Source organism: Pleuronectes platessa, chromosome 15 (genome assembly GCF_947347685.1).
Source record: "Pleuronectes platessa chromosome 15, fPlePla1.1, whole genome shotgun sequence".
NCBI classification, from domain to species: Eukaryota; Metazoa; Chordata; class Actinopteri; order Pleuronectiformes; family Pleuronectidae; genus Pleuronectes; species Pleuronectes platessa.
This window is the reverse complement of record NC_070640.1, coordinates 23,930,428-23,943,112: the sequence shown is the minus strand read 5'-3', so window position 1 is coordinate 23,943,112 and position 12,685 is coordinate 23,930,428. Positions and strand designations below refer to the sequence as shown.

General features: G+C 39.9%; 1 protein-coding gene across 4 annotated transcripts in view; it reads left to right on the top strand.

Moving 5' to 3' along the window:
- The window catches only part of dlg2 (discs, large homolog 2 (Drosophila)), a 204,586-nt gene that overhangs the window by 76,956 nt on the left and 114,945 nt on the right, over positions 1-12,685 (top strand). For 2 of the 4 annotated variants that reach the window (XM_053441256.1, XM_053441255.1), the window contains exon 1: positions 1,526-1,755. The exons of the other annotated variants lie outside the window; for them this stretch is intronic. In XM_053441256.1, the coding sequence (XP_053297231.1) occupies positions 1,726-1,755 (30 nt within the window). In that variant the 5' untranslated portion in view covers positions 1,526-1,725. Of the gene's footprint in view, positions 1-1,525; positions 1,756-12,685 lie in introns of those variants that run through there. 4 annotated transcript variants of the gene reach the window in all.

Sequence of the window (12,685 nt, the reverse complement as noted above, 5' to 3'; positions counted from 1 at the left end):
TAGAGTGAGAAAAAATGTATCTTCAATTAAAACTAATGATAGCAAAAGGAGGAGATTTATGAAATGAGAACTACGTCACTAAACTGCTCGCATGGCCTCATTTTTTGGCTCTAAATAATGAATTAATAATAATCTAAATTTCACGGACAGGAGTTATAGATTTTGAATTAGAATATTTTGTTCGGGACCTTCTCCTAAGGTCTAAGGCCCCCTCTCGTACACCTTCGGTAATTAGCGAGTTACACACGCTGAGGAGGGGGGCCAAATGGGGAAGTTAGTAGAGCAGAGGGACAGTGAACAAGAGGTTGTCGGTTCAAGTCCCAGTGTGGGTGGGACTTAAACATAGATTTTTTTTTCTTTGTCTTTCAAGGGGGAACTGTTGAACTACAATGTGATTGGCTCTACATCAGATTCCTGTATTAGTGTGTATGAAGTGATAGTGATAGCGCCACCTGGTGGTCGGTGTGAAAATTAAGTTTTAGCAATCGCCCCCAAAATCCTGTCACATGATCAGAGCCCTGACCTGAAGAGATCTATGCAGTGTTAGCGATAGCGCCACCTACTGATCCAGTCTCTCTCTCTGTATCTTAAACCAGTCTCTCTCTCTCTCTCTCTCTCTGGATCTTACTATCTCTCTCTTAAAGCAGCCAGTCTTTCTGTCTCTCTTTCGTTCTCTTTTATACCAGCCATTCTCTCTCTCTCTCTCTGGGTCTCTCTCTCTCTGCGTCTCTATCGCTCTCTCTCTCTCTCTCTCTCTCTCTCTCTCTCTCTCTCTCTCTCTCTCTCTCTCTCTCTCTCTCTCTCTCAAATTGACACAGTCTGTCTCTCTTCCCCCCCAAAAAAAATATTTAGTCTGGAACCGGCTAATTCTAGGCACCCATTCGAAATTTCTCGGCAGGAGGAATTTTCTAGTTAATTTTGATCTTCAGATACTTCTGAGTAGTAGAATTGATCAATTAAAAACAATAAAAAAATGGACAAAGATAATTATAGTCATGGCTTTGCAGGGGATAAAACTGAGATTTTGACAAATCACTGTTAAAAATGTTTCACTACACTCAGAGAAAATGGCAGAAAGAAACTTTTGTAGGCACATTTCATGTACAGGCACAGCAGATGGGATTTATATAAGTGCTTGCATAGTTTAGCATTCTCCTACTTAAAACAATAAACTACCCACTCAACCACTGTGAATGCGATATTAGGATATGCATCTTTTTGCCAAAGTAATACCATTAAACAGACAATGCAGCAGCTGTACTGTTACAATTTGTGTAAGATTTATATCTTACTCACGCGTCACTACGTGATACAATATAACAATTCATCCAGTAGTCAAATTGTGGGTTTGTGGGAGTGTGTGTAACTTTGAGAAGCTTCCGTGTTACAGCAGTCTTTGTTCAGCCTGTGGTTCCCACTTGGCCGTTGTCCCTTCAGAGGGGTGGGGTGTGGGAGGGAACTTGTTTGCCGCAGTTGCCGATGCAGCGATGGGGAAGCAATTCATTGCTGTCCCACTACACTGACAACACTTGCACGCACGCACACACACACGGCACGATGAGCAGTTAGCCTGAGTGCTGCCAAGCGAACAGAGTGTAATTTGGAGAGAGCACTTCCCAGCTAGGGAGATAGCAGGTTGAATCTCTCTCTTTACACACACGCACACCCACACGCACACACACACACGCGCAGTTTTGTCACACGCAAACAGCTTCATAGACAGGCATGCAGGAGGAGAAGGAAAAGAGTGTGGAGGTAAGGAGAGACTCTCAGGCTGCTCTAACTTTAGCCTTTACAAGTGATACATGAGTGAGAGGGTGACTCTAGATGTATATCGACGCATATGTATGTGTGTGTGTGTGTGTGTGTGTGCGTGTGTGTGTGTCTACATTCGTTGCTAGCTCAGCCTGCAGTCAGGGCTGGTAAGGAGGTGGACCTAGCAGAAAACTGCAGCAGAGTCCGTCAGTGAGTTCTTGCCACTGTGAGGTTGAACTAAACATGTTTTAGACCTCCACCAAGGAATCATTCATGCATGTAAATGTCAGTTGTAATGCACTTTAGGTATTTTTGTGTACTAAACTCTGCTTAGCGTGCGATAAAGCAGCAGATTGTTAGATTGATATCTACTGAATACACGCACAACACCTGATTATACTGTTATAAGAAAGAATGCTGTGTTAAATGAGTTGCTTAGTCAACAGGCTACATCACTCACAATTTAGATAATATGTTATGTAAAGGATGCAGTATGGTGTGAGGATCCAATTGCACGACTCGGAGACTCAGGTAGGAGCAGTTAACAAACTTTACTTCTTGGTATCGGTACACGTTAAGGCAGTCCATACATGAGTACGTAAATCCAACAGGGAGCAGGCAGCGGCAGAGTTCGTAATAATTTATAAAAGTAATTTCTCACAGTTTTTGACATTTTGGTCGAATGGAAAACTTATTGGAAGTTAATCAATAATGAAAATAATGGTTAGAGGTAGATATAGTTGGATGTAGTGTGTGCTGTATATATGTTTAGGTGTGGAACTTGATGATCATGTAATGACTCAAGTGATAATAGTTATCATGTGTAAACAATTTAAAATGGGGATTTTTCCATTTCATATACTGAAAATACAACAAATGGCTTTTGGTAGTGTTTTCATTTACATGTCCAGAGACTGCATATGGAAAGTAGCTGTATCCAACTCTGTTATAAAGCAGAACAGTTCTGAGTGCCGATATCAATACTGTCAAAGTATCTTAATGTTCGTTCCACAGAGAAATGCACACAGCAGGTTTTACAACAAGCTGTCAGGACTTATAACTTTTTGACGTCATAATGAAACTGTGACAGCCCCAAGCCATGCCCACAGCACAGTTCACTGCACCCACCTTACACAATTTTGTATATGTTTAAGTGTACACCTGAAATCTGCTGAATTTTTTGTCCATCACTATTAGATCCTCCTGTTAGTGTTATGTGCGACCTTTCCATTTTCTCAACTTTGATTATCTTTACCATTATTCTACTAATGATTATTTATAAATTTTTGACCAGAACTCTGAAAACAGGATCAGCGTCCCGGCGGCTTTGTCTACATTCTTGCTGCTCAGTTAAATTGTATTTCGGCATGTTTTTTTTCTTCCTGCTGTGCTTCCTTCCACTGAACACAGCTGCCAGGCTTTAATCTGCAGCTCCAGTCAATCCCTGTTAAAGCTCCACACTGTCCGGCAGGAATTCAAAGCCATACTCGCCAAACTCCAATCTTGCTCTTGCAGTTGCCTGGTCACCCACCTGCTTGATATCCCTGATAGTCATTCTGCGGCAATGCATGCTCCCCTGACTGGCACTGCACTGGATTGCACGGAGGTTCTAGCAACTGTGGAGGGTTAGCTGGAGACAGGACAAGATGTCAAACAACGTTGAGATAATATATAACTACAAGTATATCTAAAATATCAAGATCTGCATTCTCTGAAATGAATGATGGAAAATTTACACTTTGGTTAAGACAGAACTGATGGCCACAACTCTGAAGATTTTTTATTGGACTTTAAAAAAATAACCTGGTAAAACTATTGTAAAACTATTTTGTGTTTAATCTCCAAATGTTGGTTAAAGTAGCTCTGTTATATATGTAGTATTTTACACATGATGTAAATAATCATAAATCACTGAAGCAGTGTAATGAAAGGGATTTAATTTATGAATGATACTGTGGAGTCACATTCTGTTGATGTTTTCTTTGGACAGATTATATGTCTTCATAAAATATCAGTTCCAGATACAACAGCACATTGCAGGATTTTTGTGTTCATCACATATCCTCTACTGAGGATGTATGGCAACTATAGTCTCCTGAGCTGTCACAACCTGGAGCATTAGGATGTACTGTATGAAGTGAGACTCCACCTGGAAAGGTGCATATAATATATATCATAGTCACCTTGTAGCAGTGATTACATTGTATGTGAACAGCAGAAGCTGTTTTTACTGTTGATCTGCTATTTCATTCTCACTCTTTTTTTTGTTATTTATTTATTTGGGTAATTATGAATGCTTAAATCGTGTTTTTCTGTATAATCACTCTTTTTGTCAAAACACTGTCAATAAGTTGCCCTATTAGTTATACAACTAATTAATGGCTTGAGACATGTTTTCATCTTGATGAATCAGAGTCAGTTGTCTTTTTACCAGCCGGCCGCTTCTATCTAATTTGTGCTTGGGAACAGTTTGTGATAACGAGAGGGAAAGCATGTTGACACCACTTGTTTTTGTCCGGCGGCCTCCTTTTGTGAGAGCCACTAATGTGGCCTCTGTCCCATCCATGCTTTCTCGCATTTTTACACCTGTACTTCAAGCTGTCCATTTTTACCAGGGATTGATGCCCATTATGAACAGGGCGTTTGGTAAGATCAGATAAGGGTTTATGTCTAGTACACAAGTTTTTAATGAAGCAATGGCACCACGCTATCGAATTCACCTGATGTTAGTGAACATTGTCATGACTCTGAGCTCCATGTAACTAAATAACTTTTGGATTTTGTTGGAAACGTTTTGATAATGGACATTTTGTTTGTGTATTGATTTGGTTTGTGTTCTTCTACTGTTCTCCGTTTCCAGTTTTAAGTGTCCAGAAGCCCCAACATTCGTTATCGACAACGTTATTTACACTGTGTTTTAAACCTTAAAGTCCGCTATCAGAAGGCGCGTGCCCTTGGGCTCGAACTTTGTGCAGTGTGTGAGGTGTTTCTGGTGTGTGCCTGCTCACGTGAACGTGGCTCCAGAAGAGGATGTCAGAGGACTTATAGGCTCGATGTAAAAATTGCAGATTCGAGCCGAATTAGAACATCTGGGCTTCGGGACACTTGTATGACACCACAGGAGCAGTCAGGAGGCAAGTTAGGTTTTTTTCTGCTGTTTTTAACATTTGAAGAATCGGTCACTATTTACTTAAATTGGATTGGATTTGGCAGCACAAGGTTTACCCCTGAAACTCCAAAAGTGTTTTTTGGACACTTAATCCAACCCTCCATCGTCATAGTGGTGAGTAGATTATGAGTGAATTTTCCTTTTTCAGTGAACTATCCCTTTGAGATCAGCTTGAGAGAAGAGTCTTCAAATTTGGTACAAGCTCTCAATTAAAGTCAAAGGTGAACTGATTAGATTTTTTTGCCTAGAGGTCAAAAGCCGAGGTCACAATGACCTCATGTTACTGTCTATCATTTGACAAAAGTAAAGGTTACAGTGAGCTTCATATGAGAAAATTAGGTATGAGATATGTAAACAAACTTTACTGGTTTGCGGAGGAATACAACAGCAATCTGTGGCTCCTGCATTTGGATCCTCCTGCTCTCCGTTTGCGACACACTCACACACAAGACTTTGTGCTGATGAATCGGAACCCTCAAAAAAACAATCAACAAGGTCAAACTAATTCTCGCATTGATTACATTAAACCACCTCTCTTCTTAGTTACTTGAGATAGTCAAATTCCTAGAAGTCACTTAATTTTCCACTTCAGACAATTGTGCTTCTATGACAACACTGTCACTCATCAATCATGTTTCTCACAGAAAGAAAAATGGATAACAGGTCCCACAATAATCCAATCAAAACAAAAATTACAATAGGCAAGTGGACTGCTAGCTTCGATATTTTGATTGTAGGATTTGCTTTAAGAATACACTGATACCCAAACTCTACCAACCTAGTTTCCTACATTTCCAGAGAGCACAGTGTAGGTTTTATATCCAGCCAGTTACTTTTCCTTACTCTTACAGATATAACATTGACAATGTTGGGCAACTGGTCAATTTACTTCTCTTGACCATGATCTTTGCTGTTTGGTTCTATGAAGTCCTCAACATCCTTTCCTTCCTCGAGCTCCTGAGCCTCTAAGCCCTTGCATCTCAATAGTTAGGCTTGCTCGACTAAACTTGATTCTGCAGGATAGGTATAGAGGTAACAGATAAGTAATGGTAAATGGTTTTGTATTTATATAGCGCTTTTCTAGTCTTGATGACACAGTACAGTTTTACATTCACCCATTCACACACCAATCATACAGTGCATCTATTCGCAGCACTTTGTTATTCTATGGGGGGCCATTCAGGGTTCAGCATGTTGCCCAAGGATACTTCGGCAGGCAGATGGGTCAGACAGGGGATCGAACTGCCGACCTTCAGGTTGGAGGACGACCACTCTACCCCTCAGCCACAGCCACCCCACCATAAGTCCGGTTTGCTACCTCAGTGTAGACACTTTCAGTTAGATTAAGTTTTATAACTGTAAAGATAGGAAACTTCAACGACTGTTAAATACAATACAAGCCTAAACAACCACATTTCCTCTTGCTACTGGGGAGCTATTGCTAGGTCACAGTCTGATACTCAATTGTAGTTTAGCACTGATGCCCTCTGTAACCTCAGTGTTTAATCATTTAGGAAGATGTTTAGCACAAAAGCATGCCTTCCAGTATATTTACACTATTCCAATGTCAGCCTCTCATCTTGTTCATCACACACAAATAAAAATTAAGTAATTAGTAATTATTTCACTTGGTAACGTTCAGTAAAGCTAATCCAAACAACCTAAAATAAAAGGTACGTCAGAATATCATGAACGTCTTATGATTAGAAGATTGGCTACGGTAATAACAGTTAGACAAAAATATTGTTTTATCCATAGAGGTTACATTTCTGAAGGGGGTTTCTAAGTTAAAAAAAACTCTTTATGACAACAAAATATGTATGTTTGACACCAGAGGGCAGGTGCTCTTTAATTTTCACATAGTTCAGCTCTCCCTCCTACTGTCTGTAGGAATCAGGGCTTAATGAGAGAATGGGTGAAGAGAGCATTACTGTAGGTATATAAAGCCACAGAAAGAAGTAAGTGCACACAACCACTAGGAGATTCCGAACTAAATCTGCACAGAGCTTCTGAATCTGCCCTTGGCCATGCCACCACACATTTTCATCTCATCATGATTCTGGTGGTTAGGGCTATATGAGAACGTCAGAGAGCGGGATCCTCTCAGTGGAGCATGACAACACCATACATGAGCAGTAATGATTTGCACACAGCAAAGTCCAGCCAGCCCCCGAAGATTGGACTACAGGAAGGGAATTGCAATGTTTAACGACATTACTCAGCTTATTTTATGTTGCTGTTGAGCACCAAGAAATATAAAGTAGTCAAGCAGTGATGAATGAAATATGGCAAATAAATGTTGAATTTAAATGCATTTTAAAAAAAACAAGCTGCTAGCACTGAATAGCTAATGCAAGATATCCTCCAGCAGTTTTTTCAAGTGTTTATTTGAGAGTAACAGACATTTTTGAAAGTGTTGATATTGTGATTCCTGTGAGAGGAATTGATGAGCACAGTGGTGTTCCAAAAGTTGTAACACCACTGTGATAAACAAAAATAATACAAATCATAATAATCATGATAATAATAATAATAAACTTTATATATACAGCATTTTTCAAAACGTTCAAAAACTTAAAACAAGATAAAATATGACAGGACAGAGTCAAATAAAATCAGTCAAGAGTACAAAGTTTAAATCCCAAACGACCCCAAATAATAATTTAGATTTATAGTCAAATGAAACAGATATATTAAAAGAACAACCGTGAACAGGAATTAATGAAAATCGTTGTTAAAAAGATGAATTTTGAGAAGTGATTTAAAGATGTCACAGAATCAGCAAGCCTCAAATCCTCAAGATTAAGATTAAGATGCATTTATTTGTCCCAAACACATGCACAGACATGCACAGGCACACTCATGCAGGTAGGGAAATTTAACCTTTACTTTTGACCCATCTGGTGCAGGACACACAGAGCAGTGAGCGACCATGTACGGCGCCCGGGGAGCAGATGTTGGGGGAGTAAGGTGCCTTCCTCAGGGGCACTAGACAGGGTAGGGAGAATCCTCTTGGACTCAAGCAGTGAGTTCCAAAGCTGAGTGGCACTGTCTGCAAACATCCGGCCACCTTTAGTCTTGAGCCTGGACTCAGCAGGGCCTTGAGAGGATCTGAGGCTGTGCTCTGGCTCGGATCGGAAACAGCAGTTCAGCACTGTAGCTCAGAGCTTAACCATGACGTGCTTTAAAGGCGTTTTTATGCAGAGAACGTTGTTTTCTATGCACACTATACAATTTAGTGTTGACAGCTGCATGTGGACAAAAGCCCTTATTCAGCCTCTACATATTATGAACAAACAAACATTGTAGTAATCTAGTATTTCTGCTTACTCTCTCGTTCAGCCTATACATTGAAATGCCACTATTTCAACAGTGTTTTTCATCTACTTGAACTTCTTTGTCCTCAGCTATTTTGCTTTATTTGTAGTTTTCACGAACTCTTCCATCTTTAACGTTGAGTCCCTATACCACACTATTAAATCTCAGAAATGAAAAAATATATATTGTCCTTTTCCTTTTGAGGCTTCATACACATCACGTAATGCTCCAGTAGTGTTCCTCACTTCTCTCACATGGTTGTGTTTCCAGAGCATGGGTGGTTTTCCTCCAGTGCTGTAATGATGCTCACACAGTTTATCATCGGTCACTGGGCTTCTGTCAGCCTTGAGGTCAAATGGCCTTGGCTTGGTACGAGTGCAGTAGATATGGTATTTAGCTCAGAGCTATCATTTAATGTTTCATCTCATTATAGCAACTCCACTGTTAGGGGGTTATCAGTGTATCATGTATGGCCTTATACAATGAATAAGTGACACTAACTGCAGAAGACTATACAAGCCCATTACATTTGATATTGTACATGTTTATGCCGGGAATATTATTTATTAATAGACCTGTAGTTTTTATTGCAAAACAATTACCCCTTCACCTTTGCTAAATGAGCTCACCCATCATACCGGAAGGAATTGTCATCAACAGCAGGAATGTAAAATCACCAATGGTAAGGTATTTCACTGACTATATAGTTCAATTAATTGCTGTGATTTTATAATGTAGCAGTGAAGGCTGCTAATCGAAATTACAGCATAGCAATGGCAATAGTTACCATTGAAGAAACCGAGGTCTGGTATTATAAAAAAAAGAAAGAAGATGATTTAACTGCCTTAAATTAACTTGTACAAGGCCAAAATACAATGTGCTCCTCTGTCTAATGACCACCACCATTTCATGTGTGTTTATGTGGGCGGTGGGTGAGTGAGTAGGTGGATCACCTTCTCGTAAATATACAATTTGGTGAACGCTGTGTTTTTTGGGTAGGCTCAGCGTTGTGTCAACCGACAGGCAGGAAAACCCACCAAATGGAGGGAGAACAGCTACCACAGCAGGTAACGGGGCTTACGCCACGGCGGAAATCAGGAAATCGAAACTCAAAAAAAAATCGAACAGACGCCAAAACCATCGTTACTGTTTTCCAATTGTTGATCTCCAAACATCTTAAAATGTGCATATTGAGATCGGGGAAATTCCCCCAGAGCTTCTGGGGATGCTGCCCTCCGGCCTGCGGAATTTGGACCTCAGTATTTCTTTAATCCTGGCTACGGGCCTGAGCATAGCATATGCTTGTCTCAAGGATTTAACCATCTTGCAAACTTAAAACATATGGTAGAAACTGCAAATAACTCATAAATCACTTATGGTTCCCATTGATTGCTCTCAAGTTACTTGGATAACTGAAAAAGTGGGTGGCTGTGGCTCAGGAGGTGGAATAAGATGTTCACTAGCCACTTTCAGAACTCTTTTTAGAAAAAAACACAAGTTACAAATGATTATGACACGACTTTCACACGATTCTCACATGTGGGCAGATGTGTCTTTGCACATGTACAATTCATGTTGTTTGTCTTAAAGGGAAAGATGTGTGATAGAAAAGTACATTTATGCTACATAAATGTGTGTGTGTGTGTGTGTGTTTTAATGGGTGGGTAAGGCACTTGCTAATGTCAATTTAAACGTACATCAGAGCACAATGAAGTAATTACCACTGCACAACAGCTTCATGTTGATGACAATGTTTGGACACAACTTTGGCACATTGAGAAGGTTTATTCATGGAGAAAGTGGTTAATGTTACGATTTAAGTAAGGTTCGGACCCCAAAGCAGACACGGAGTGGTAGTTGATGGGTAATGGAACAAAGTTTATTGCTGGTGAGGCAGGAGTAGGCTGGAGAGGCAGGGTGCTGGCTGGCTTGAAGGTCTTGGCAGGTTGGAGGACGAAGAGCCGAGCAGGGAGGCACACGAGCGTTCTGGAGCGAAGAGCAGAGTAACGGTTAGCATAAATCCAGGTGAAGCGAAAGTGGAGTGTTCAGGCTGCGACTAGCTACCGTAGAAGACGGAATAATCTGGCGTCGAAGTGACGAGACGACCAGGCTTATATTGCAGGGATGATTAGCTGGATTGGAGGCAGGTGTGCCTCGTCCTGCTGCAGTCACCAGCCAGCCACGCCCCCTGCCACACACAACACACAGGGAGAACACAGAAAGGCAGGAGACGACACAGCAAATAAAATTATAAACACACAACAGAAACACCACAGGTTAATACATCAAAGCGACATAAGTCTGCTCCAGATCTTCCAGCTGGTAAAAACTTTCCACTGGTTTACCCATGAATTGCAACAATACATGTCTACTATTTTATTAAATACTGATTGAAAAAGTCTTCATGGTTAGATTCCATCTTGTGGTAGCTGTTTATTCGTGTGCTGTGCATCCTCAATGGCAGTTGTGTGTAAGAGTGAAAGGGATCCCTGGCACACTGCTGTACTACGGGATCCTAGTACTCATTAGAATGAGATAGATAGATACTTTATTCATTCTTATAGGGAAATAACAAGAATGCCTGACAACCAATCAGAATACACACAACTGATTAACAATAGTACATACAAGGTGATATATATATGATGCAGTGAGACTCTTATATAGATAATAGAGATAATTTAACTGACAATGACATGATTACAAAAAGGATCATACTCCTTGAACTGCTGACTATGTAAGATGGTTACACTGTAATAGCAGACATGGTGTGCTTGTAGTTTTTATGTTAAGATCCTTTTCTCCCTCTTATTGAATTTGCTAGAGTAAGCCATATAGCAGTGGAAGCTGCAGACACCTGCCTCCATCCCCTTGTAAAAACACCCAGTGTAAACAACATCTGTGTTTTGGACTGCCTATACAGCTCTCAAGCAGAAAGACAATGCTTCTGGCATCCTCATATCCTCATCATGTCCTCGTCTCTTGAGAGTACAGCTGAGAACAAGTGAATGTGTGTGTGTGTGTGTAACCAGCGGATAATGTGGTATACACTGGCCCATACCACATCCTTTCTCAAAGTCTCGTAATAATCCCTCCCGTAGTTTTCCGTAATCCTGTTAACTAACAAACACACATTAAAACGTGTCTTCCTTGGCTGAGGTAAATAGAACGGCACTCAATAGACTGCATACACCTGCCAAGGCCCAGCAGTCCCCTTGTGAATCCAAAATTAATTCAGTAGAGATAAACTAACAGATAAACACAGATGAAACAGACGTATAATTGTGTAATCTAATGAGGGATCTGGTAGCAACATGAATTGCCAAATTTGCTCTTTCATCAGAACGAAATATAATAAAGTAGACACAATCCAATCCAAATGTCTTGCTTAACATGAGTACTGAGGAGAGGACTACTTCCTGTCTACTGGCTGATGGCTGCTAGTTGCCCAGCTGCTGCACTCTCACTGGTTTGGAGCACATTGTTTGGTAATTATCTCTTCAGTGGACTGATTAGAGTCTAGTTGTAGTAGTGGTGGTTTGGCTGATTGCACACACAATCCCTGATGCATCCAGGGTTCATTGACACATGTCCACCAATCAATCACACATTTTTAGTGCAGTTATTGGTTATTTAACATATATTTGTATATGGCCAAATCATAACAGGTAGGCCTATAATTTAGGCATGTTGACAGACAGAACAACTGATATAGAAATGTATAAGATTATATCTGTCTTTCTGTCATCTTTATCTAATTATCCTGTGTAGGCTGACATTTTGCCTGTCGTGTTTAAAAATACAAAAATAATTCAATTCTATTTCCTGTCATCTTATCTTTTTATTTCTCTCATAATAATTTATGATTAAATTCTAGATATATAGTAAATCTTTCATGCTCAAGAATAATAAGCGTTTTATTAATTAATGCTTCATTTCGCTCCAGAGGATTTTGGAATAAACTGAATATTACAATTGACACATTGTGCTTTCAAAAAGTACCAGTCAGGCTTTGTGAACATGAAATCATAATAAACTAAATTAGTGCAGATTTAGTGCAGAGTACTTATTCAACTTTCCCGTTACATTTATTTTCAGAATAAAACCCTGAGATAAACCATAAACCTTCACAATGATGGAGCAGGCTTGTGTTAGATTGTATTTACTATGCATTGTTCATTTTTGACTACTGGTCTCACAGCTTCTGTCTGTTTTGAGAGATGAGTTCTCCTTTTGATCTGTGACTGACTGTGTCTGTTCGAGACTCTCCTCTTCTTCACCTTTCCAGTACCTCTGTCTCTAGTGTGTCATCTTTCTGTTGGTAATAATCATATCTTTTTGATCTGTTTATTTTACACATAGACAGAGACAATTATTTTATAATATTTATAACAATTAAACACACCAACCAATAGGATTTTAGAGTTTTCCTGCTAAAAGAAT